We start from the raw sequence: 27945 nt of genomic DNA on the forward strand, positions 1-27945 counted from the left end.
TGTGAGTAAGGATTTTTGGTTCTGATGACTGGGCTCTGGAGAGGCAGGAGGTGCTAGCTCTTGTCCATGACCTAGTAAAGCTGTACTTGCTGTAAGATTCAGATTCCAGCATTCAGAGGGAGGAAGTCCCTTTCAACATACCATTCCTCAAATTATCAGAAGCACCCTTACCAGATTCTACTCATTTATACAAACAAATATCCTAAAGAAACCAATAGGTCATGAAATGCCATTGACTCACTATGCTTAGATCCCTCCAAAATGTTAAAAGGATTCTTTCTGATTACTTTAGATCTTTGCTTTTATCCTAGGGGGATGTTAACTTCCTTTGCCAAATACTACATAGCTACTTAATGTGTTTATGTACTTTTGAAGAATTTGGGGAAGGCAGCAGCTGTCAACAGAGATATTTTCTTCCATTAGGCTTATTTTTAAGAACATGTCCCGTTAGATGTAATGTGGTCTGTCATTTATTAATTAGCTCAGCAACACAAAAGAAAAGACTATTTCCATAAGTACTATTTCCATCAGGGTTAGCTCTACATTATTACATTGCAAATGATTTTTTTAAAAGACTTTTCCTGGAAAAAAGCAAATGCATTTACCTCTGATCAAAGTTTTATAATATATACAATTATCCTTATGGGAACCTGCCTAATAAGAGGTTGAAGGTAGAGAAATCAAAGAGGTAAATTAGTTTGTTTAAAAAGGTGCTAGTTGGTTTATTTCTTAGAAAAATATTAGAAGCAGTAGTTCACAGCAACTGAACTTAATTTTGCAATTCTGGAAAATATTCTGTCTTATAGCTTTTTCTATATAATGCCCATGAAAAATTATTTGATATCATTATTGGAGTATTAATTAAACGTAAATGTATAAGTTACTCTTTATGTCCATATTATTATAAATCAAATAAGACTCAAATTCTGATCCTATTAAGATGATTAAATCTGTAACGTTTTTGGTATTAATTACAAAACCTTTAAATCACTACCAGGTCATGCTATTGGCTTACAAGGTACTATTAGATTTTTGACATACCATATTCACAGAAAGATGGATGAAGTATGCAATGGAAATAAATATATTTAGCAATACCAGTTACTTTTCATACACGGTTTGGTTAACTATTGTCTGCAAAGCTATGCTTATTGCTATAGAATTAGATTTTTTTCTCTAAGTTGAAGCTATGCGTATGACATTCGGTGTCTGGATTGAACCCCACTAACTGCTTTATCTTTGCTGTGCTATCTGATGCTAACTGACATGCTGTCCTCTTTACGAGCCTTTTAACTTCTCCAACGTCTCTCTTCCACCACGCTGCCTTGGACTAAAAGGTGGGGACGATAGCCAAACGTGTCCATCCCTTTGCAGTTTCTCAGGGCTCAACGGCCACCCCTCCCATGAGTTAGATTACTGTAACACTTACAGACAGCATCTAGATGTCCCGCAAGACTCGCAGAGGGCCATTACTTTCAAAAATGGCTGGCAGATGGCCCGGCAAAATGCAGAGGTCTGGAGCAGCACTGAAGAAACCGTCTCCCCCAAAATCAAATCCCGTAGTTGTGACGACCTTTTAAATGATGACTGCGACAGCTTGCCTGACCCGAAAACCAAGTCGGAAAGTATGGGTTCTCTGTTATGCGAGGAGGACCCCAAGGAGAGCTGCCCCGTGACGTGGGCTTCCCCTTACATCCAGGAGGGCCGCAGTAACGGCAGATCAAGGCTCCGACACAGGTCAGCCCACGACGCCCCGGGCTTCCTAAAGATGTACAAGAAAATGCACCGCATCAACCGCAAGGATCTGATGAACTCCGAGGTCATCTGCTCCGTCAAGTCGAGAATAATGCAGTATGAGAAGGAACAGCAACACAAAGGGCTGCTCCACGGATGGAGCCAGTCCTCCACGGAGGAGGTGCCCAGGGACATGGTCCCCACCCGCATTTCTGAATTTGAAAAGTTGATTCAGAAGTCAAAGTCCATGCCGAATTTGGGAGATGAAATGTTATCTCCTGTAACCCTAGAGCCGCAACAGAATGGTTTATGTCCCCAAAGGCGGTTTTCCATTGAGTCTTTGCTGGAGGAAGAGAATCAAGGTAGACACCCTTCTCAGGTACCGCGAAGCTACAAGTCTAAAGCCCTGGTGCCCATCCACATTGAAGTCACCAGTGACGACCAACCGAGAACCCACGTGGAGTTTTCCGATAGCGACCAGGAGGGAGTTGTGTCTGACCACAGTGATTACGTTCACGTTGAAGGATCGTCCTTTTGCAGCGAGAGTGATTTTGATCACTTTTCTTTCACATCCTCTGAAAGTTTTTATGGGTCCAGCCACCATCATCACCACCATCACCACCACCATCACCGGCACCTCATCAGCTCCTGCAAAGGCAGGTGCCCTGCCTCCTACACTCGCTTTACCACGATGTTAAAACACGAAAGAGCTAAACACGAAAACGCTGATGAGCCCAGGAGACAAGAAATGGACCCTGGCCTTTCTAAATTGGCATTTCTCGTCAGTCCCGTGCCTTTCCGGAGGAAAAAAAATTCGACTCCCAAAAAACAGATGGAAAAGGCAAAATGTAAGACGTCTGTGTTTGAGGCTCTGGACTCTGCCCTTAAAGACATCTGTGACCAAATTAAGGCTGAAAAGAGAAGGGGAAGTTTGCCAGACAACAGTATATTGCACCGTCTTATCAGTGAACTGCTGCCAGATATTCCCGAAAGGAATTCATCGCTCAAAGCCCTAAAAAGGAGCCCCATGCACCAGCCTTTTCATCCACTGCCTCAAGAAGGTGCTATTCATTGTCCGTTGTACCAGAACGACTGTGGGAGAATGCCTCACAGTGCCTCCTTCCAAGACGACACGAACAACAACTTCCACCACCAAGGCCATGACAGTGCCCTGAACCTCCAAGGTGGATCAACTTTTCTTTCTTTCCCCTCGCGGCTCACATGCTCACCCTCCAGTTCTTTCATGTTTCATTCCTACATCTCATCATTCTTGAGCTGTGACCACCTGGATTCATTATGTGTTGTGAAGCAAATGCTTGTTGTACAAACATCTTACCGAATAGTTCTCATTTGCTCATGGGATATTTGGACTTGATGTATGGCTTAAAGTGATCACAAAAATTTACTCATTCAGAATCAAAAGGGTTAAACAGTTTTGCAGCTTGATGTTGGGGGTTGAGATAACTGTTACATAGAAATGACAAATTAAACTTATTTTACCAGTTTATAAGAATTTCAAGACAAATCATAATTGAATATCAGTATCCTTAAGAAACTGACAACTTTGCATTAACTCTTTTTTTGTTGTGTAAAATGAATCAAAATCAGTAGTCTAACATCTTTTCCTTGATTTTATTAACTTTCCAGTCACTAGCCCAATAATTTGCTTACATTCTATATAGAAGATACAAAATTAGCACACTCAGGAAGCAAAACCAAAATACGTAATGTAGTAATTGATGGGCAATTAAGAGAAAAAATGGGACTTGTTTAATAACTTTCTTCTTCTAAAAGATACAACTGATAAAATTTTTGTGAATATATCTTTAAGCTATATATGTAAAGTCATATTTCCATCAGTCATTTATTCATTTTATCTTCCTCTCCATTATTTATTTTCTATTTCTGCTAAAACAATCCTGTACTGACACTTGAATTAGATTATTTAGGCTAAAAGTGACTCTCAACTTTATTTTCATAGATTCCTATGGAAATCTATGAAAGGACAAATTTGTCCTATGAAGGACAAATACAGAGGACATTTTTTCAGGTATACATTACTGGAAAACACAGGATGTTTTGATATTCTTATCCAATCCTTTTCATTAATGCTTAAAGTGCATTTGTTTACTGTGTAAATTTTAAGAAGCTGGAATGAATTTTCCAGGCTGAAACTTGGATTGTTCACAGAAAGTTTTATGCACCAGACTTTCCAAAGTGCTTTATACACATTTTCTACTTAACACAGCATAAACCTGGATGATAGATATTATTGTAAGCACTGTTTTACAGATGAGGAAGTTAATACCCAAAGAGGACAAGAAATCTGACCAAAGTCACACAATGAGTAGGTAGCAGAAACACGATTCAGACTCATGCAATTCAGAATTTGAGCACAGAATATATAACCCAACTGTTAGTAACTATTGCACAAATTTGCTTATCTTATTATGATTTATGTTTGTTTTCATTTATACCTTCTGACATGCTTCAAAAACAGTGAATTTACATTTTTAAAATCAAAGTCAACAACTTGAAATTTTCACTGATTGAGACATGTCATAACGTAACGTTTTCATAAATTAGCTACCTTTTCCAGTTATTCAATATCATTTACATTTCCACATATAAAAGCATAAGATAGATATTTGCACCTTTATTTTATAATGCAATTAATTGTGTATATTTTAAGGCAAACAGAAACAATGCAATAGTTCATAAGTCATTGGCCACCAATACGACACTTTCTGTTTAGAAAATTTTTATCCTTTTGTTTCTTGGGATAAATATTCACTTTCTAATAAGATAGTTGAGCACAAAGGAAGCAAGTAGATGATGGCCTATTAAGCCTTAAACCTTAAGATGTCATCTTCAGACTCAATAAGTCATTAAACACAGAGAGAAAAAGAGAAGATAATAGTCACAATGTAGTTTTGCCATCATCATATTTTTTTGTTTTTCATTACTACATCCTTAAATTGTTCCATAACATGCTTCAGTTTTTTATAATGGTTGCTCCTGTCTTCATCTTAGAGCCTATAATTATAAACTGGTGGCAAAAAGAACAGCAAGTATTAAATCTTTGAGATGAAAAATCCCTGTAACTTTGAATTACCTATAGTAGGTGCGGGAGCATAATTTTATCAGCAGTGTAACAATTAAACCTTTATAATACTTCTGAAATCTTGGATACTTTTCCTCTAAAAGTGCTCTGTTTTGTGTCTTATGTCACATCTTTGTAATTACCTATGAGTTTTAGGCCTGTGTTTTTCCTTGTGGTGTCTCTCCACATTTGAAGGGGAATATAGTTGCCACCAGAGAAAATGGCTAATCAAGTCTGCTTTTGATTACGTGGATACTCACTCTGGCCCTGTCCTTTCCAACAGACCATGAGTCCCCTAGGAGTTACTCAGCCACACTGACTGATCTTGGAAGAACCGCACCCAGGGAAAGAAGAGGAACTCCAGAAAAAGAGGTAGTCTACTTAGTGGCATTTGAGTCTTTTTCAACAATATACAAAAGCATTTGCCAGCTGAAGTTATGTCTAAAACCAGTAAAGAGCCCTGATTAAAAATATTAAAGTGTTGATGGAGAAACTAGAAATGAGTTTTCCCTGGAGCCCAAGCAAAGGATTTGAAGCCACTGCATTCTATCCTGAGCAGCATGTCTCCCCCAGTTGTAGTCCATTTTTGAGAGTGACTCTCTGAGTCTTGACCTGACCTATAGATTAATAGCTTTGTCTGAAACAGTCTTGAGCTGGGCCACCCCTTGGAGGAAGAAAGCTTTCCCCATCGAGATTTCTGGTCCAGTGAAGAAAAGGATGGTCCTATCAGCTGTGCTGCAAATCAATGCAAATTCCATGGAAATAATTTTTGCTGCCCTGCTTTTGTTGGGGAGGATCCCTGAAAAAAAACCGCTGTTCCTGGGAACCCCCAGCCTGCTGGCTCTGTCTGTGGTCCCGAGCCAGGGCTGACGGTCTGGCTTGTACTATCTTGGAGCCATGAAGTTTTGATAGAAACAGAAGGCTGGTCCTGGACTGTCAGCCACTCCAGAAAGTTCTCTACCAGTGTCTAACACAGTCCAGTGCCTGTGGATCCAGGATCCAAAGTCAGGAATGATCCAGGATGCCCAAAGTCCACCAGAATCTCAGGGAAAGAGAAGTGAGAGGATGATTGGCAACAGAGAGGGAGAGCTCATGTACATAGCTACAGGTGCCCCCAGAGCTTGAGTGTGAGCTCGTGTCGAATCTGGTCAGGACTCAAAGATGAGCAGCTGGTTTACTGGGTGCTGGAGAGTTCCTGAATTCCCCAGGGAATACAAAATGACCAAGCCCATGCTTCTGGCCACTAACTAGCCTCTCCATGATAACTAGGCTATATTTCTTTACTACTGTGTTAACAAGTGTTTAGTAAAAGGAGTAGTGACTTCCTTTGTGACTTTTTCCAGTCCTTTAATTATGGTTCAGAAGCTGTGTCAATACTTAGGACACAGAACAATTGACCTTCCACAGTTATCCCAGGAAAAGCCAAAATTATACCAAAGACCAAATCCTCTGCAGGAATTTTATTCTCCTTTCATGGCATACATTTAACTTAGTCCCTAAGATGAAATGTGATATTCAATAATTATCTGTTATAGTTTAACTATCTAAAAAGAACCAATTGATTTGCTTATAAATTGCATATATGATTTACATTGTATATGTTTAATCAATCCTTCAAGTTTATTTCTCTTTAATTCATGTGAAACTGCTTTTTTAATAGGAAATCCAAAATTTTAAGTTAGCATCAACCATTTCCTTCCTTTTCAGAAACTGCCTGCAAAAGCTGTTTATGATTTTAAGGCTCAGACATCCAAGTAAGTATAAGCATTCATCATATGATTTAAGTTGACTTTAAATACAAAAATAATACTTTAAAAGACAAATGTGTTACAAATAAGACCTAGTTCCCAATTCAGCAATCAACTCTAATTAAATGGTTCCTTTTAATTAATTGGGATGTGGGGGTAATTTTATTTTCATTTTGAGTTTCATTGAGAAACGCTGAGTTTTAAATTACAGTAAATATGTTCGAGCACAATGAGTTCAAAAGGATAGGAAAAACAAAATGAAATTAAGGGTCTTTGTTTCTAGAATTTTCATGTCAAGAATGAAGTAAAAATAAAGTGTTGGGGAGTAATTAACACTTAGAGAATTTGATAACATTTATTTATCCAACTATATCAAGGGTAGTTTGTGGTTAAAGACTATAACTGTGTACAAAGACTCCTATAGTAAAAATCTCCATTTCTCAATGCTCAGAGCTTAAAGACTCTGAGTGCATTTTTATCCTGTGGCCTTTTTTTTTTTTTTAAGAGGTTGACATTTTATCTATTTATTTGGCCACAATGAGGGTCATGTGGGATCTTAGCTTCTCAACCAAGGACCCAACCTTCCACCCTCCACAGTGGAAGCATGGAGACAGAGTCTTAACCACTGGACTGCCAGGGAATTCCCTATTCTGTGGTCTTTTAATGTTGGTGTTTTCACAACACAAATTGTGTTGCAATTTTTCACGTTTTTTTTTTAGGAACTTGTTCATCAGATGGGCACATGGTTAGGGAAAGCTAATAGTAAGCACATGAGGAGGTTTAAATAGGAGCAAGACTTCCAGCTCTATTATGGTCTATGTCACATGCCTAACCTAAGAAACTTTGGTCTCCAATAGAATTCAAGATACTGGCATTAAATTACACTATGAGTGAACTCTGGGAGTTGGTGATGGATAGGGAGGCCTGGCATGCTGTGATTCATAGGGTCGCAAAGAGTCGGACACGACTGAGCGACTGAACTGAACTGAACTGAACTGAATGCCATTTAGATGAAATATATACAATAACCAAACCATTTGGTCATAAAAATGCACATTATATGAATTAACAGTTAAAGAATCCATCTCTGGCAGAAGACATATAAACAATAAAACCACTCAAAATTTGGGAATGAATAAGAAAATGCTATTTAGAGGTGAATATGTTGAACATGACTTAAATCTAGGGTTAAAAAAAATTCTGAAGGAAAGCTTACAACCTTTTTCTGATGAGAGAAGTAACATCTGCTCTGTTTCCACTGCTATTCTTCGGATGTAGTGTGATCATTCATTCATACAAGGCATGTCAGTTTTATAAAATAATGATTTAAAACATGTAAATTTCATTTCTTCTTTATGACAATCAAATGTGTCCTTAGATGTGTGAAGCCCTGAGGAATGACAGGATGTATAAAATATGCTCAGGTCTCAGAAGCTTTTTGAGAAATCTTAATTAGAAACAAGCATCAAAAGACAGATGAGGTGCAATGCAGAGGAAAGGTGTCTGTGGTGTCCATTGTGTCAGTGGATTTCATCTGCTCCAAGTGCCAAGCCCTTCACCCTCCTCCATGGCCAAGTCCTCACTGTGAATGTGTGAATGTGGCAAAGGTTCAGGGAAGCCCACTCTCCCACACACTGCCCACGGGAGTGTATATGACAGAGTTGTTCTCAAGGGCACTTGCACTACCCCCACTTTCACAAGGTCTTCCTCAACCAATGAAATCTAATTGTATTATACGCCTTTAGAGAAGTGGAGTGAGTAATCACCCATGGAAGCCATCCCATAACTTTCAGTTCACTTCAGTCGCTCAGTTGTGTCTGACTCTTTGCAGTCCCAGGCACTGCAGCAGCCTGGCTTCCCTGTCCATCACCAACTCCTGGAGTTTACTAAAACTCACATCTGTTGAGTCGGTGATGGCAAACAACCATCTCATCTTCTGTTGTACCCTTCTCTTCCTGCCCTCAATCTTTTCCAGCATCAGGGTCTTTTCAAATGAGTCAGTTCTTCGCATCAGGTGGTCAAAGTATTGGAGTTTCAGCTTCAACATCAGTTCTTCCAGTGAATAATCAGAACTGATTTCCTTTAGGATGGACTGATTCCTTTAGGATGGACTCTCAAGAGTCTTCTCGAACACCATAGTTCAAAAGCATCAATTCTTCTGCACTCATCTTTCTTTATAGTCCAACTCTCACATCCATACATGACCACTGGAAAAGCCATAGCCTTGACTAGACGGACCTTTGTTGGTAAAGTAACATCTCTGCTTTTTAATATGCTATCTAGGTTAGTCATAACTTTCCTTCCAAGGAGTAAGCATCTTTTAATTTCATGGCTGCAGTCATCATCTGCAATGATTTTGGAGCCCAAGAAAATAAAGCCTATCACTGTTTCCTCTGTTTCCCCATCTATTTGCCATGAAGTGATAGGACCAGATGCAAAGATGTTAGTTTTCTGAATGTTGAGTTTTAAGTCAACTTTTTCACTCTCCTCTTTCACTTTCATCAAGAGGCTTTTTAATTCCTCTTCACTTTCTGCCATAAGGGTGGTGTCATCTGCATATCTGAGGTTATTGATATTTCTTCCCCCCAGCAATCTTGATTCCAGCTTGTGCTTCTTCCAGCCCAGCGTTCCTCACGCTGTACTCTGCATGTAAGTTAAATAAGCAGGGTGACAATATACAGTCTTGACATACTCCTTTTCCTATTTGGAACCAGTCTGTTGTTCCATGTCCAGTTCTAACTGTTGTCTCCTGACCTGCATACCAGTTTCTCAAGAGGCAGGTCAGGTGGTCTGGTATTCCCATCTCTTTCAGAATCTTCCACAGTTTATTGTGATCCACACAGTCAAAGGCTTTGGCATAGTCAATAAAGCAGAAGTCGATGTTTTTCTGGAACTCTCTTGCTTTCTCCATGATCCAGCAGATGTTGGCAATTTGATCTCTGGTTCCTCTGCCTTTTCTAAATACAGCTTGAACATCTGGAAGTTCACGGTACACATATTACTGAAGCCTGGCCTGGAGAATTTTGAGCATTACTTTACTAGTGTGTGAGATGAGTGCAATTGTGTGGTAGTTTGACCATTCTTTGGCATTGCCTTTCTTTGGAATTGAAATGAAAACTGACCTTTTTTAGTCCTATGGTCACTGCTGAGTGTTCCAAATTTGCTGGCATATTAAGTGCAGCACTTTCACAGCATCATCTTTTAGGATTTGAAATAGCTCAACTAGAATTCCATCACCTCCACTAACTTTGTTTGCAGTGATGCTTCCTAAGGCCCACTTGACTTCACATTCCAGAATGTCTGGATCACACCATCATGATTATCTGTGTTGTAAAGATCTTTTTTGTATAGTTCTGTGTATTCTTGCCACCTCTTCTCAATATCTTATGCTTCTGATAGGTCTATACCATTTCTGTCCTTTACTGAGCCCATCTCTGCATGAAATGTTCCCTTGGTATCTCTAATTTTCTTGAAGAGATCCTTAGACTTTCCCATTCTTTAGAAGAAAAAAAAATTGTTTCCCTCATAGTATCAATAGACTTATCTGATTGCAGCTCAATTACCTCTTTTTCTATTCTCAGGAAATATAAAAGAGTGGCTATGTGTAGTTACATACCTGACACAAAAATCATGGTTGTGGATGACTCATACAGCTTGACAAAAAAGGCTCACACATCCAGACAGCTCTGAAAGTTTCAGGAGGACTGGCCACATTGCGAAGTTATTTCAACCATGAGCTAGATGTGAGGGTTAGAAGACATCTGGCCCAGATGTCCTTGAAGTTTGGTCCTCTCCAAACTGTCCATGAGTGTATTTGTCCATGCCAAATGGTTTTGGACAGGAGCATGTATCAAGGACCTTTGGGTGGAAGCCAAATATCTTACAGACATTCTGGGCAGGATAAAATGTCCTGCAAGAAATGTGAGTACTTCTTGTGCCTAACATCTTAACAAACAAGAGACAGATATTTGTTTCAAATAATTGTTTTAAATGCTATTTTTTTTTACTGAATACATAATGTCTAGATTGTTAACTAGGAAAAAGAGATAAAATGCTATTCCCTAAGGTTGTCAATGGCCACTATTCAAAGGTGGTGGGGGTTGGGGGTGGAATAAACTTATCAAAATGAGACTTCTAGGAAGATGAGCCTCCCATGCCATGAGAACAAGCCCTGAGCCTTTGGAGTAGGAGCACTGATTCCAAGACCCTAGACTACCAGAGGACTAACCCTAGGGAATATCAAATAGTGAGAACTCACGCAAAGGAAACCACTTGAATACAAGACCTGGCATCACCCAACCACCATGAGCACTCTGTGCAAGACACCTCATCTAAACAACAAACAAACAAAAATATAAACCAAATCATCAGCAGATAGAATTACTACCTCACTCAGTGTTGCCCATCAGAGAAAAAAACAAAAACTCAGCACAAATCTTACCCTATATGAAGCTTACACAAACCACTGGACCAACTTAAGAGGGCAGAAACCAAAAGGAAGAAAGAATTCAACTTTGAAGCCTGGGAAAAGGAGACCTCAAACATAATAAGTTAAAAAAAATAATGAAAAGGCAGAGAAATACTACACAAATGAAGGAACAAACAGGAAACACAAGTCCAAATAAATGAAGAGGAAATAGCCAAACTACCTGAAAAAAATTTCAGAATAATGATAGTAAAGATGATCAAAAATCTTGAGAACAAAATGGAGAAAATGCAAGAATCAATTAACAAAGACCTAGAAGAATTAAAGAATAAACATACAGAGACAAAGAACACAATTACTGAAATTAAAAATACTGTAAATGGAATCAATAGCAGAATATCTGAAGCAGAAGAACAAATCAGTGAGCTGGAAGATAAAATGGTGGAAGTAACTTCTGAAGAGCAGAATAAAGTAAAAAGAATAAAAAGAACTGAGGATAGTCTCAGACACCTCTGGGACAATATCAAATGCAGCAACATTCAAATTATATGGGTCCCAGAAGAACAAAAGAAAAAGAAAGGGTATGAGAAAATTTTTGAAGTTGAAAATTTCCCCAACATGGAAAAGGAAATAGTCAAGTCCAAGAGGCACAAAGAGTCCCATATAGGATAAACCCAAGGAGAAACATGCCAAGACACACACTAATCAAACTAACAAAGACTAAACACAAAAAAAGAAAAGCAACAAAGGAGAAGCAACAAGTAACATACAAGGGAAACCCCATACACTTAACAGCTGATCTTTCAGCAGAAACTCTGCAGGCCAGAAGGGAATGGAAGGATATATTTAAAGTACTGAAAATGAAAAATCTACAACCAAGATTACTGTACCTGTCAAGGATCTCATTCAAAATTGATGGAGAAATAAAAAGCTTTTCAGACCAATAAAAGTTAAGAGAATTCAGTACCACCAAACCAGCTTTATACCAAATATTAAAGGGACTTTATAGTCGAGAAATATAAGAGAAGAAAAAAGATCTACAAAAACCAACCCCAAACAAGAAAATGGAAATAGGAACATATGTATCAATAATTACTTTAAATGTAAATGGATTAAATGCTCCAACCAAAAGACACAAACTGGTTGAATGGATACAAAAACGAGACCCATATATGTGCTATCTATAAGAAACCCACTTCAGACTTAAAGACACATATAGACTGAAAATGAGAGGATGGGAAAATATATTCCATACAAATGGGAAGCAAAAGAAAGCTGGAGTAGCAATCCTCATATCAGACAAAATAGACCTTAAAATAAAGAATATTACAAGAGATAAGGAAGGACACTACATAATGATCAAGGGATCAATCCAAGAGGAAGACATAACAATTGTAAATATCTATGCATCCAACATAGGAGCACCTCAATACATAAAACAAACACTAAAGGACATAAGAGTCGGACACGACTGAGCGACTGAACTGAACTGAACTGAACTGAATTGAAAGGATATAAAAGGAGAAATTGACAGTAACACAATAATAGTAGGAGACTTTAACACCCCACTCACACCAATGGACAGATCATCAAAACAGAAAATTAATAAGGAAACACAAGTCTTAAACGATACATTAGGTGAGATGGATCTCACTGATATCTTCAGGACATTCCATCCAAATGCAGAAGAACACACCTTCTTCTCAAGTGCACATGGAGAATTCTCCATGATAGATTACATCTTGGGTCATAAATCAAACCTCAGTAAATTTAATAAAATGGAAATCATATCAAGAATCTTCTCCAACCACAATGCTATGAGACTATATATCAATTACAAGAAAAAAACCGTAAGAAACACAAACACATGGAGATTAAACAACACGTTTCTACATAACCAACAGGTTACTGAAGAAATCAAAAGGGAAATCAAAACATTTCTGCAAACAAATAACAATGAAAACACGACGACTCAAAACCTATGTGATACAGCAAAAGCAGTTCTAAGAGGGACGTTTATAGCAATACAATCCTACCTCAAGAAACAAGAAAAACATTGAGTAGATCAACCTAACTTTACACCTAAAACAACTGGAAAAGAAGAACAAAAACTCCCCAAAATTAGCAGAAGGAAAGAAATCATAAAGATCTGAGCAGAAATAAATAAAAAATAAATGAAAGAAACAATAAAGATTAATAAAAAGTAATAAAGATTGATAAAACTAAAAGCTGGTTCTTTGAGAAGATAAAATTGACAAAGCTTTAGCCAGACTCATCAAGAAAAAAAGAGAAGAATCAAATCAACAGAATTAGAAAATTAGAAAAATGAAAAAGGACAGACAATGCAGAAATACAAAGGATTATAAGAGACTACTATGAACAACTGTATGGCAATAAAATGGATAACCTGGAAGAAATGGACAAATTCTTAGAAAAGTTCCATCTTCCAAGACTGAACCAGGAAGAAATAGAAATTATGAACAACACAATTATAACCACTGAAATTGAAGCTGTGATCAAAAATCTTCCAAAAAATAAAAGCCCAGGACCAGATGGCTTCACAGGAGAACGCTATCAAACATTAGAGAAGACCTAATGCCTATCCTTCTAAAACTCTTTCAAAAAATTGCAGAGGAAGGAACACTTCCAAACTCATTCCATGAGGCCACCATCACCTGACACCAAAACCAGACAAAGAAAACACACAAAAAAGAAAACTACAGGCCAGTATCACTGATGAACACAGATGCAAAAATCCTCAACAAAATTTTAGGAAACAGAATTCAGCTACACTTCAAAAAGTTCATACACCATGATCTAGTTGGGTTTATTCCAGGATGCAAAGATTCTTCAATATACACAAATCAATCAATGTGATACACCATATTAACAAATTGAAAAATAAAAATCATATGATCATCTCAATAGATGCAGAAAGCCTTTGACAAAATTCAGCACCCATTTATGATTAAAACTCTTCAAAAAATGGGCATAGAAGGAACCTACCTCAACATAGTAAAGACCATAAGCCTACAGCAAACATTATTCTCAATGGTGAAAAACTGAAAGCACTCCTCCTAAGATCAGGAACAAGACAAGGGTGTCCACTTTCACCACTATTATTCAACATAGTTCTGGAAGTCCTAGCTACAGCAATCAGAAGAGAAAAAGAAGTAAAAGGAATCCAGATCAGAAAAGAAGAAGTAAAGCTCTCACTGTTTGCAGATGACATGATACTGTACATAGAAAACCCTAAAGATAGTATCAGAAAATTACTAGAGTAATCAGTGAATTTAGCAAAGTTGCAGGATCAACAATCAATACGCAGAAATCACTTGTATTTATATATACTAACAATGAAAAATCAAAAAGAAATTAAGAAATAAATCCCATTCACCATTGCAACAAAAAGAACTAAATATCTAGAAATAAACTTACCTAAGGAGACAAAAGAACTGTACACAGAAAATTACAAGACACTAATGAAAGAAATAAAAGACAACATAAACAGGTGGAGAGATATTCCATGTTCCTGGGTAGGAAGAATCAATATTGTGAAAATGACTACAATGCTATCCCTATCAAATTACCAATGGCATTTTTCACAGAACTAGAACAAAAAAATTTCACAATTCATATGGAAACATAAAAGACCCCGAATAGCCAAAGCAGTCTTGAGAAAAAAGAATGGAGCTGAAGGAATCAACCCTCCCGACTTCATATTATACTACAAAGCTACAGTCATCAAGACAGTATGGTACTGGCACAAAAACAGAAATATAGACCAATGGAACAAGATAGAAGGCCCAGAAATAAACCCATGTACCTATAGGTACCTTATTTTTGACAAAGGAGGCAAGGATATACAAAGGGGCAAAGACAGTCTCTTCAATAAATGGTGCTGGAAAAACTGGACAGCTACATGTAAAAGAATTAAATTAGAACATCTCCTAACACCATACACAAAGATAAACTCAAAGTAGATTAAAGACCTAAATGTAAGACCAGAAACTATAAAACTCTTAGAGGAAAACATAGGCAGAACATTTGATGACATAAATCAAAGCAAGATCCTCTATGACCCACCTCTTAGAGTAACGGAAATAAAAACAAACAAGTGGGAACTGATTAAACTTAAAAGCTTTTGCACAGCAAAGGAAACTATAAGCAAGGTGAAAAGACAACCCTCAGAATGGGAGAAAATAATAGCAAATGAAACAACTGACAAAGGATTAATTTCCTAAATATACAAGCAGCTCATACAACTCAATGGCAGAAAAACAAACAACCCAATCAAAAAGTGGGAAAAAGACCTAAACAGACATTTCTCCAAAGACATAGAGATGGCCAACAAACACATGAAAAGATGTTCAACATTGCTCATTATTAGAGAAATGCAAATCAAAACCACACTGAGATATCACCTCACACTGGTCAGAATGGCCATCATCAAAAAGTCTACAAACAATAAATGCTGGAGAGGGTGTGGAGTAAAGGGAATGCTCTTACACTGTTAGTGGGAATGTAAATTGATACAGCCACTATGGAAGACGGTACGGAGATTCCTTAAAAAAACAACTAGGAATAAAACCACGATACGACCCAGCAATCCCACTCGTAGGCATATATTGTGAGGAAACCAAAATTGAAAAAGACACGTGTATCCCATTGTTCACTGCAGCACTATTTACAATAGCTAGAACATGGAAGCAACCTAGATGTCCATCAACAGATGACTGAATAAAGAAGTTGTACATGTACACAATGGAATATTACTCAGCCATAAAAAGGAACACATTTGAGTCAGTTCTGATGAGGTAGATGAACCTAGAACCTATTATACAGAGTGAAGTCAGTCAGAAAGAGAAAGAAAAATACTATATTCTAACACATATACATGGAATCTAGAAAAATGGTACTGAAGAGTTTATTTACAGGGCAGCAGTGGAGAAACAGACATAGAGAATAGACTTATGGACACAAGGAGAGGGAAGGGGAGGGTGAGAGGTATGGAAAGAGTAACATGGAAACTGACATTACCATATGCAAAATAGACAGCCCACGGGAATTTGCCATATGTCTCAGGAAACTCAAACAGGGGCTCTGTATCAACCTAGAGGGGTGGGATGGGGAGGGAGATGGGAGGGAGATGCAAAAGGGAGGGGATATGTGTATCAGTTCAGTTCAGTTCAGTTCAGTCGCTCAGTCGTGTCTGACTCTTTGCGACCCCATGAATCACAGCACGCCAAGCCACCCTGTCCATCACCAACTCCCGGAGTTCACTCAAACTCATGTCCATCGAGTCGGTGATGCCATCCAGCCATCTCATTCTCTGTCGTCCCCTTCTCCTCCCGCCCCCAATCCCTCCCAGCATCAGACTCTTATACCTATGGCTGATTCATTTTGAGGTTGGACAGAAAACAACAAAATTCTGTAAAGCAATTATCCTTCAATTAAAAAATTAAAAAATGAGACTTCTAGAAATTCTAGCTCTGAGATGAGATGAACATAATTTTGAAACTGAAAAGTGAGATTGCTGTCCTTTTTTCCCAGATGACTTGAAAAATTTAAGTACAAGTCTTTACACATAGAAAAGATATCTTTTCATATTTAAAAGAAAAATAATTAGCTGTCTTTTAATTACTCCTTTTTTAAAGCTAAGCTTTCTGATCTCATTTCCAGATACAAAATGTACTTAGTATAAATAAAACTGTTGGATTATAAACAGGAAAATATTTTGGTTTTTATTTTCTATATTTGCCACATGCATAAAGAGGGAAGCACTGGAAAAGACTCTGAGGCTGGGAAAGGTTGGGGGCAGGAGGAGAAGGGGACGACAGAGAATGAGATGGCTGGATGGCATCACCGACTCTGTGGACATGAGTTTGAGTGAACTCCGAGAGTTGGTGAGGGACAGGGAGGCCTGGCGTGCTATGATTCATGGGGTCGCGGAGAGTCGGACACAACTGAGCGACTGAACTGAACTGAACTGAACTGTGCTTGAATGTTAGGCGCTGTGAATCTTCTTTGCTTTTAGGGTTACTGAAAATTTAACACACTTCCATTGTGAAGATTTTTCACTTCTAAATGTGTGATAATTCTTTTTACTATCCAACTTTTTTCAGTTAATTCTTTTAATCAATGCGAAATATTCTACATTTACTATAAACCTCTCTGCGTTATATACTCTGCACACATAAATGCTCCAACTCAAGATCCTGAACAGAACAACACAGAAGAGTTGGGAGTGGGAAGGCAGATGTGTGGGACTGTGGGGCTCTTGGCAAAAGATCTGAAATAAGTACCCTTCAACGAGACATAATTGTGGAGGCAAAATAACACAGAGACACAATCACCTGGGAGATGAAGCCATGAAAAACTACGACAGTGGGGGTGAGAATTTAGGCATGAATTATTCACGATGAGTAATGTCTTTATAACTTAAAATTAAACACCCTAGTCTACCTACTGTCCCCTTAGAAACAGCCAAAATGGAAAAGCATACTTAGTTTCTTGAAATTATTTTCATATTTAAAAAACAAAACATATAAAGGAGGGTACAAGCAATCTGTGCATGTCTTTCCACTTGAAACAAGTTTATCTTTGTGATCATAGTTCATAATACTTTACTGCATATTTGAAAGTTTCTAATAAATCTTAAAGGTTCTCATCATAAGAAAAAGATGGTAACTACATGGGGTGACTGTTAACTTATTGTGGTGGTCATTTTGAAATATATACCAATATTATGTTGTACATCCAAAGCTAACATAATGTTACATGTCAATTATACTCCACTTTTTTAAAATGTTTCTCATTGTGCCTCATTGAAAAATCAAAGTATAAAATCTTTTCTGCTTCACAAGATAAAATCATTATCAAGATACTTCTAGTTAAATGCCTGTCAACCAGCTTCAAGGAACCACAAATAAAATTTTTTCTCGTGTTGGCAGTTGTGTGCTAAGGCGAAATGATATTGGTCTCCTCATTGTAAGCTTGAGCTTACAGGAGGAGACAGAGAGAGAGAAGTAACTAACTAGACAACCAACTTCAGGACAAATAAAAATCAGTGCAGAATGAACCCAGCATTATGGCAAGTGCCACGACTCTTCTCCCATAAACCAAAGACTAGATAGCAATCGTCTGTCCCCACCTTTGAATATCATATTAATCTGCCTGTGATTTAAATCAGACATGATGTTTATATTTGCTCTTTTTCAATCATTTCTAGAGTGATAATGTTTCAAATGAATTCTAAAAATTTTTCAAGGAGCATCCTTAGCTAACTGGGCTCAACAGATTTTTTTTTCAATACTGGAAGTACATTAACCAGCCAAATGCAGATCCAGTGAGAATGCTGATCTGAAGAATAACTGCTGTACATCACGAAAAAAAAAAACAAAAACATTAAATGTATCTCTTCCAGGGAGCTGTCATTTAAGAAAGGAGATACTGTCTACATCCTCAGGAAAATTGATCAAAATTGGTATGAGGGAGAGCATCACGGGAGAGTGGGCATTTTCCCAATCTCATATGTAGAGGTAAGCCGTTCCGCTTCCCCCATACATGATTGTTGTTTCTAGAGTCACCATGGGTCAAGAATAGACAGCTGCTTTGCCAATAAGTTCATCTGTACCATTGTTCTAGACTCCACAGTTATGAGTTAATATATGACGTGTGTTTTTCTCATTCTTACCTCACTCTGTATGACCATCTATAGGACCATCCACGTCTCCACAAATGACCCAATTTCATTCATTTTTATGGCTGAGTAATATTCAATTATATATGCATCACATCTACTTTATCCATTCCTCTGCTGATGGACATTTGTTTCCATGTCCTGGCTATTGTAAATAGTATTGCTCTGAACATTAGGGTACACGTATCCTTTTGAATTATGGTTTTCTCTGGGTATATCTCCAGGAGTGGGATTGCTGGGTCATATGTTAGTTCTCTTTTTCATTTTTGAAGGAACCCTCCATACTGTTTTCCATAGTGGCTGTATCAATTTACACTCCTACCAACAAGGGGTGGGGAGTGGCCTGGGAGGAATTGGGAAATTGGGACTGACACACATACACTATTGATACCATGTATAAAATAGAATAACTAATGAGAACTTACTGTACAGCACAGGGAACTCAACTTTGAGCTCTTTGGTGCCCTGATTGGTAAGGAAGTCCAAAAGTGAGGGAATATATGTATATATGTAGCTGATTCATTTTGCTGTAGGGCAGAAACTAACACATTGTAAAGCAACTATACACCAATAAAAATTAATTTAAAAAGAAAACAAAGAGTAAAGAGAACTGTTCTCCTTTGTAGAAACTCACACCTCCTGAAAAAGCACAGCCTGCAAGACCACCTCCCCCAGCCCAGCTTGGTGAAATCGGAGAAGCTGTCGCCAAATATAATTTCAGTGCTGACACCAATGTGGAGCTATCGCTGAGAAAGGTAAGTGGCTTTCTTCCTTGGTGCATTTGAAAGGCTGCATAGTTTCAAAACTAAGACAGGTCATCTTCTTCCTTAGACAATTTTTGCATCTTGCTCATTTTCTGCAAAGGACCCTGTAAGGCTGCCCTGAGTCACTGCTACCTACCTCTCTCCCATGTCCTTCCTGATGAGGTCGTTGTGGGATGCAAAGCTTTGCAGAGAGACTTTTCCTCGGGGGGAGCTCCAAATTTTCTCCCAGGGGTGCCTCGGGCTAAATATCAGGAGATATACAAGTGAAAACATCAAAAGAAAATAGCACTTTAGTACACTTCAAAATATTGTTCTTCTGCTGCCTTGTTATTCAAAGGTTCTATCAAAATGGGTTTTGTAGCATTGGCTTGATCCTTCAGGTCACAGTAATAGTGACTGTAGAAGGTCCTAGCATTCCCAAAGCCAGGGGTTTTATGAAAAACATTACTGAGCACTATGGCATGGCCACCCACCAGCCAGAATGGATGCTGGTATTACACCGTCTTGATGCAGACCAGGTGGACATGAGTCCTGGCCACAGCTATGCATTATTTAGGATGCTAGCTCTGCCCCATCCCGTTAGCTTTTACTCTTTCGTTACTATGCAGCGCGTTAGATAAAGAAGAAAAATGGTGTGCTATCCAACTTCATCCCTTCCAGAGGTTACTTTCTGTAACTCTTTTCAGACACACCATCACTGCAATCTCTGGTGCACATTCTGAAGTTCTGCCTACTGCAGCTCATCCCCTTGAATCTGTCAGTGATCAGAGGATGGTCTTGTCACCAACACACTGCAGGTTAAACTACTGTACTTTTTGAAATAACTCACACATGACATTTCCCACAGGACCAATCTGAACATGTGTAAAGCCCAAGTATCCTTAGGAAAGATTCTAATAAATGGATGATTATGCTGTATATATGTTGATGAGCTATAATTTAGGAGTGAACTCTGGAGGCTTTGGTTGCATTCTCCTAACGAAAAGAAAACACTCAAAGTTTAAGACTTTTCCAGGCGGAAAACTATTATTAAAAAACACTGACAATTACAACTTTTTATGTTATCGCATGTCTATTTCTAATGAATTTTCCTACTATTCATTACAGGGAGATAGAATTATTCTTCTTAAAAGAGTTGATCAAAACTGGTATGAAGGTAAAATTCCAGGAACCAACAGACAAGGCATCTTCCCTGTTTCCTATGTAGAAGTTGTCAAGAAGAATACAACCAAAGGTGCTGAGGACTATCCTGAACTTCCAATACCCCACAGCTATTCTAGTGATCGGATCCACAGCTTAAGTTCAAATAAGGTAAGAAGACATTCTAGCATATTAGTATAATACATGGGAGCTCGGAGTAAGATAATTGGTACATATTAGGGCATTAGACTACAACATCGTATCTATGGCAAAATGAAAGATTTACATGTTGTGTTTCTAAGTGTGAGTGCCAGGTCAAGTCAGTGTAATTTAGTTTTTTCTTATGGGTGCTAGCATAATGGTTTAAGCTACACAAAGGGAAATGACATAAAGAATCTACTATCTTAAGAGAAGCATTTTCTTTTAGAGGGCTAAGGCTGTGTATTTTATTCTACTTTTCTTTGAAGACTGGGTTTATGAGCAATTACTCTCAGTCCTTTAGCACTGGAGAGTGAAACAGTTTAGTACTTGCTAATTTTGTTTGACCAGTGACAAAATGTTCCACAATCTTCTTTAGAATGTTTACTTCACTAGCAGAGCTCAGCATTTAGATAGCAACAACCTTCCTTCGGTAGTTCCTACTGATAAAAAGAAAAAAATCTTCATCTCTGTATTAAATATCTGTCTTATTTAGCATTCAGTCATCTTAAAAGAACTGCTGGATAAATTTCAAAGTGACCGCCCTTTCAAATAAAAGGTTATAATAAAGAATCAGAGTGTATCTACAAAGGCTTATTTAAAACTTAAGAAATTTTCCATGAAGTCTTAATAAATATTGGCAATGTAGCAGTTTACATCACAATGCTTTGATCTTTGTTGTGAATATGATTTAAATGTATTTTCAATTTCCTAGGTTTTTCTTAGGATATCATATTCCACATTTTATAAGTAGAGATGTGTACAAATTTCACTAATAACTAATTAGTGTTTTATTCTCACTGCTGGGGGAAAAATACATTGAAAAGCTTATGTCCATAAATTAAAAAAAAATATTTAACAGTTCACCAACTGGAATCTATACTATGATGTCACTGGCTAAATGAAGGAAACTCCTTAATAGTTTTGAACTGAATCATTTTCAGAAAAAAAAACAAAACTGTAATGTACTTCTAAACCATGACACCCAAAATAAACTAAATGTTAAATATCCTATTTTCTAACTGATCTCTGTAAATAGAGAAGGGAATTCACTGTGATTCATGAATCACTCTTGGACATGCTCCAATCACATTTCTTTAGACATACTATCTTTATTTAGGAGAGGTTCAAATGTAAGTTGTTGGTATTATCTCTGATATTTCTGCTTTTAGTAGAGTAGAATCCAATTCTAATTATATACTTGTACTATAGGTATATTTTTTGTGATATAGGTATCTCAGGGTACTCGATTTAACTTTCAGTAGAAGCAAGCCCATGGTAAGGCTAAGCACTTTGAACCCGTTAACAAGTATATTAGTAACTGTGGTGGTAATGGCATTGGAGGAGTGGTAGTAACAGGTAGAAACGGTGATAGTCATGACAATAAGGAATTTAAAGACCTTTCTTCCTCAGCCACGTCGTATTCCTGGCACTAAAAGGTGCCATGTAGCCTTTAGTCTTGAATCTTCTATAAGGAAGCTCATAAATGTTTTGTGACGCTTTGTCTTGTTTATCCCACCCCATGGTGACATGACATCACATTTCCATTTTTTAAAAAAATCTAGATAAATTCATTAAACCCCATTCCTCTTATAGGATAGAAGTTAAAATTAAGTGCAGAATGCACCGTGCACTGATCCATACTAAGGCGCGAGGATCAGGAGTGCTGAGTGCACCAGTGACATGTCATTCAAAACAGTCAGCCAGAAAGTGCAATCTCTCTTGAAGATTTTTTTCTTTCCAAACCCCAGTCATCTACTTGGAAAGAGCCAAAGTAAAATGTCTTCCGCCAGCCTGTCTCAAATACTTCACATGTGTAGCATATAACATTCTTCCTAGTCCAAAAACAATATATAAATGTATTAGAATGTTCCAAGGCACACGTCAAGAACAACTTTTAATGACTAGAAATTCTGTTTTGTTCAGTACATCCAAAATGCAGTGGTAATATTAAGATATACAGAAGTATTTTTTTTTTACTTCAGGAGATTAAGTTTCATAAATTAGACCTCCACTAGTTTACATGAAATGTCAAGCTTTTGAAAAAGAGAATGGAAGTCCTACCAGAAGTTTACTCCTATTCACGTCACATGCTCTCTTTCTGTGTAAACATTTGCTTTGAATTTTTTAAAACTTTGAAGTAGTAGTTATGTAAGTTCAGCCTCATTTTGATCATAAGTTTCTCTTCTTAAAAAAAAATCTTTCTCAGAACTTATTCATTTAGAAATGTGCTAATGTATAATGATGTAAAAATATTTTATGCCATATGTTATAATCACCTCGCAACTGTAAGTGAGAAAATGATGAAAGTTCAAAAGATTTTGCACAGGAAGGACACTAAACAAGTTCTGGGAATAAAAAAGGCTTAATTGTTGGTTTTCATCCTACATTAACATTATTCCAGGGTTGTTTATATTAAATCAATATCTAGAAACCTATTTTCAAAGAAGTCTATTAAATCTCTAAATATTTTCCTGTCTTTATAATCTCTATGACACTTTTACCTTGTCATTTGACATTTAATGGACCTTTTCCAAATGCTAGCATAGTTCAGATCAATCTTTAATTAATATGCTAAGGATTTTATGTATTTAAATTCAAAAGCTATCAGCCAATCTACACCATAGCATAACATGTATTTTATATTGACCACCATGTCTTTCTGCATTTCGGTCTCTGTGTTTTGATGCATTATTTTCACTTTCATGTTTTCTGTAACTTCATAATCCCTGCTCATCTCTAAGCTGGCTTCCAGTGAACCAGGCCCCCCTCTCTTGCACAAAGCTTCTCGTGACCCAGATAGCGACGCTCTCCAGGGAACCACCCCGGGGTGGCTGTCCCTGCCAGCCAAGGGTGCACTGGTAAATCCTTCAGCCCCAACGCCGCCTCACTTTCTGGACAAGTTCTTGGATGAATTAGAGAAGCTTGGTGCTTTAGCTTTACCAGCTGACCCAGCCAAACCAGATACGCTAGAGGAGATCAGCCTTGAGATTAAGGAGGACCCCTCCATTCTCCCCGCATGGCCGCGAGCACCCACACCTGCCAAAGCCCCCTCCTCTCAGCTGCTTTTGCTCCGCTCGGCTACGACCTCAACTGCAGCCCGGCCTCCTGAGGCCGCGATGCTCCAGAATTCTAGAAAGACACCTCCGAACAAGTCTGCAGATGTGACCAAAATGAGAGAAGGCTCCGCAGGCCCAGAGAAGGTACCGGAGGTCCTGGGTGATAAGTTTGTGACCTCTGCACACCCTGGCCTGGGTCCCTTGCCCCAAACCCTCCCCGTCATTGGAGAGGAAGATGAGGAAGTCTATGAGGGGGTCAGGGCAAGCACCCGAAGAGGGCCGGAATCTCAAGATCCAGATGCCTTGTGCTGTGGCCGTGATGGCACAGAGGTGATGTCACACCTGCACATTGAAGAGGAGGATGAGGAGAGACAAGCTGACTGCCCAAGATATCCAATAGCCACCCTCACAGGCCCTAGGGCCCCTAAGGAAGACAGCAATGCAGCAAAAACCAGTGATGAGGTATTTTAACGTTGCCTAATTCCTGAAGAACTAACCAGTCTTACTACAATTAGCTATGACAGTTAATCATATTAATAAACACCAATTCTGACATTGTCTTAGAAGGTTTTCATGCAATAAACACAACACCATGCAGTATAAGGGCGAGGTGGAAGGATGGATGAAAAACACATCAAATTTTAATAAGATGATGTACATATGTACTGTTATTCTGTTATTTATTACTATAAGTCCATATTTAAACATTTTATAAAGTCTTTCTAATTTTAATGTTAATAATAATAGTTAATATTTGAGGTATTACTGAGTTTCAAATTGTTTCTTTTTTTTAGTTACAGGCTTTTATTTTTCATTTTGACCATAGGGTTTACAGAATGTTAGCACTGAAACAGTCTTCACACATTGTCTAATTTGACCCATCACTTTAGAGATGAGTAAACACGTATGTACAGAGTGCTTTGAGCAGTACTTTACTTAAAATGTCCTGTTTTTGAGAACTTAAATGTAAAGTCCCCCAGCCTCCAGGTGGTGAGGTTAAACACACACACACACACACACACACACACACACACCTGCACATAAACACACTTTATTTTAAAGAAATTTTAAATGAAAAGATGTTGATATTATATTGTTTAGTCAAATAGTTTTCTAAGAACAATACATCTTTACTTTTCAAAACTCAATAGGTAGGCAACATTATTATCATCCCCACTATACAGATGAGGAAACTGATACACACAGAGAGAGATTAGTTCACCTCCAGAGTGCAAAAACTAAACACCATTTATTTGATATAACAACAGTCTGAAAAAGAAGGAAGGAAAAAAGAGAAAGAAAGAAAAGAAAAAATATATATATACACGCCACTTCCCTTTCAATTCTCTCTGAAGAGAATTGAAAATTGTGAGAGAGAATTGTGTAATTTTTAAAGTTGGTAACTACTTAAGAATTGGGTCCTGCATATTCACCTTACTAACAAAGAGCCTTGGGCAGTGATTTTAATCAATAAAGAGGGAAATGCTCTAAATCTTTCAGCTTCTTGTAAGCTTCTCTCTTCTAAAAAAGACGGAAACAAAACTTGATATCCCAAATATTTAATCTGTGAATTAGAAAAGCAAATGTGACTACTGGCAAATATTAAAATTATGAAACCAAATCAATTAGTCATATTCTGCTGCTAAGCAAGTCACTTTCTCCCATGGCTCCTCTATTTAGAAATCTTTTAAAATGACAATTTTTTTTCTTGTGCATTTCATTTATTTGAAACATTTTTCCATCATGAAAATCATTTTTAAAACCTCACAATTTCCTATTAAGACCTTATCAATAACAAATGTAGAGGTCTTTGGTCTATATGGGGTATTCTTGGGATTAAACGATGGTAAGTGTCCATTAGGTCACTGGACAGTCACAAAACCCCGAGTCTCAGCAGTTCCCCAACCAGGTGAGAAAATGTCAACTAGACAAAGAACCCAGCCATCCCTGCATTTGTATAAAATAAACACACTTTTTAGTAATAGAGGTCATTCATTGCAGTAAATCAAAAATATTTCTAAGTCACTTCCTTAAATAACTTATTTTCCCTTCAATTTAATCAGTTTTAAGATGTGATTAGATATGTGGCTTGCTTCCCAGGAACTGCTACTGCAGGCTGCAGGCAGCACCACTGACATGGTGTTCAGGAAGGGGGTGCTGAGTTTTACAGCCAGTTCCCAACAAGCACACGCGGGCACAGACAGAGATCCTAACCTGCCTAGCTTTGTAACAAACCTACTCTTCATAAATTGCGATCTACTTCACAAGCAAGTTACAGTCATTGCAGGGTTTTACACTTTTTCCCCTTCATGGTTAGAAGGCCCTACTTCACAAATACCTTATAAAATTGTAGACTATGGGAATTCTGATCTCCAGCCCCTCGTATCAGAAAAATGAAACTGATCAAACCCCACTGGGAATTTTGAATCAAATTCAGAAGTTAGTGCTTTCAAAGCAAGAAGTTTTCATAAATGTCACACACCCAGGGTATGCAGTAACTTTAAAAATATTTAGGTGTGTGTGGGGGGGTATTCTCTAAAAAGCATGTAACCTCATTCTGGACACAAGCATAATTGCATCTTGTCTTTCCTCAATATTTAAGCCATCTTCATTCTCTTCGGGACATCGAACATCTACATCTTTTCCCAGCTGTCTGCTTTCCTCCCCTTCCTTTCACTCCTCCTTGGCCACTGTCTCTGAACTGGTCCCCACACTCTCTCAGCCTACCCAGCCCTACTCATCTCCGCTCCTCCCTAAATACTCTTACCAACAGGAGATAAGTTCACCACAATTAAAGGTAACTGCATCTTGAGTGTGGCTTATTGCATGTCTTTCAATGAACTTCATTAATTACATGTATGTCTTTAGATTCATGTCATCTTACAAGATCTAAAAAGTCATTCAATAGTGGTTGCTAACTTTTAACATCATTAGCATGGCCTCTGTCTGAAAATTTGAAAGATATATTTGCACAGCAGCTATACTTAAGAGTGCGGAGAAAAACAAGCTAAACTTTGTATAGTAATAAAATGTGATCATTAGACTTTTTCAAGTTGAGGATCAGCAGGAGAACCATCCCATTTAAAGGTATCAGCTATGTGCCTGTCATCTTCTGTCACTTCTTAGTGGGCTCGTTGCCTCCCAAGTTTCCCAACTAATCAGCAGGTTCAGCAGAGCCTGAGGGTTGGATGATCTTCGACACTGACTATCTTGAGCCTTGCTCTTCCACAAAATTGCAGGACACTAATGAGGACGTGGGAAGGAGGCTTCTTTTGTAGCAGTTAACAAAGCATCCATCTCTGAGACTTGCAGGCCGGCGGGCGGCTCTGCTGCTGTTTAACTCCCTCTTAGGATACCATGATAAAAGATTTTTAACACAATTAATGACTGACCTTGGAAAGACATTTAATGAGAACCACAGCATGAAATCAATCCATCACAGAAAAGTTTTACTTCTGTGTTCAGAACGATCCTCAAAACCTTTTCAGATAATGACTCATCCTTGCATGCAATCTTCTCCACTTGGAATGAGAGCCTCTTCAGATAAGTAAAAAATGAAACAAAGGAAGGCTCTGGTAGGGTCATGTTTTTGAACTATTAATAGAAAGTACCAACACCTAAGAAATGCCTTTTACGCAATCTTCCAAACCCCAGTCACCGAATCGATCCACCAAAATAGTCCATCTATGTGAATGCTATCTTACTTAGAAAAGGAATCTTTGGAGTGGGGGATGTAATATACTTTAAAGACTAATTGCTCTTTGTCCTTTGAGGTTTTATCTTAGCTAGCAGGAAATAATTAGGAAATTTTTAAAATAATAATAATTCTTTAGATAAGGTCTAAGACTAAGAATTTGCCATCTCTGTGTGTGTGTGGGGGGGGGGGGTTTTCTTTTAGAGCCAAAATATTTATTCCTTGCCTTTCCCTACCTGTCCTTCAGCCAATTGGTTAGCCAATAAGTGGGCAAGTAACTTGAGAATCGGAGTTCTCTAATTCAGAGAAATGGAACACTCACCATTGTAATGTCAGGACAAAACCAGAATTTAAACAGGTTTATTCTCCTGTAAGAA

At 37.9% G+C, this 27945-nt stretch overlaps 2 protein-coding genes across 40 annotated transcripts in view; one reads left to right on the forward strand and one right to left on the reverse strand.

The window, feature by feature from the left end:
• The window catches only part of TLR3 (toll like receptor 3), a 447684-nt gene that overhangs the window by 378428 nt on the left and 41311 nt on the right, over positions 1-27945 (reverse strand). For 7 of the 9 annotated variants that reach the window (XM_088832563.1, XM_088832562.1, XM_088832561.1 and 4 more), the window contains exon 2: positions 19614-19718. The exons of the other annotated variants lie outside the window; for them this stretch is intronic. The gene's annotated coding sequence lies outside the window, so the exon portion shown is untranslated. The remainder of the gene's footprint in view (positions 1-19613; positions 19719-27945) is intronic. 9 annotated transcript variants of the gene reach the window in all.
• SORBS2 (sorbin and SH3 domain containing 2) overlaps positions 1-27945 on the forward strand; it is a 215682-nt gene that overhangs the window by 172178 nt on the left and 15559 nt on the right. For 22 of the 31 annotated variants that reach the window (XM_088832573.1, XM_088832572.1, XM_088832574.1 and 19 more), the window contains 5 exons: positions 5121-5209; positions 6545-6591; positions 18438-18552; positions 19340-19468; positions 20585-20788. In XM_088832573.1, the coding sequence (XP_088688699.1) occupies positions 5121-5209; positions 6545-6591; positions 18438-18552; positions 19340-19468; positions 20585-20788 (584 nt within the window). Of the gene's footprint in view, positions 1-1337; positions 2919-5120; positions 5210-6544; positions 6592-18437; positions 18553-19339; positions 19469-20584; positions 20789-23559; positions 24337-26476; positions 26672-27945 lie in introns of all 31 variants that reach the window. The other 9 variants (XM_088832592.1, XM_088832594.1, XM_088832595.1 and 6 more) reach the window with 3 other exon arrangements.

This window comes from Moschus berezovskii, chromosome 26 (genome assembly GCF_049115385.1).
Source record: "Moschus berezovskii isolate FMDL1 chromosome 26, NW_MosBer_1.0, whole genome shotgun sequence".
NCBI classification, from domain to species: Eukaryota; Metazoa; Chordata; class Mammalia; order Artiodactyla; family Moschidae; genus Moschus; species Moschus berezovskii.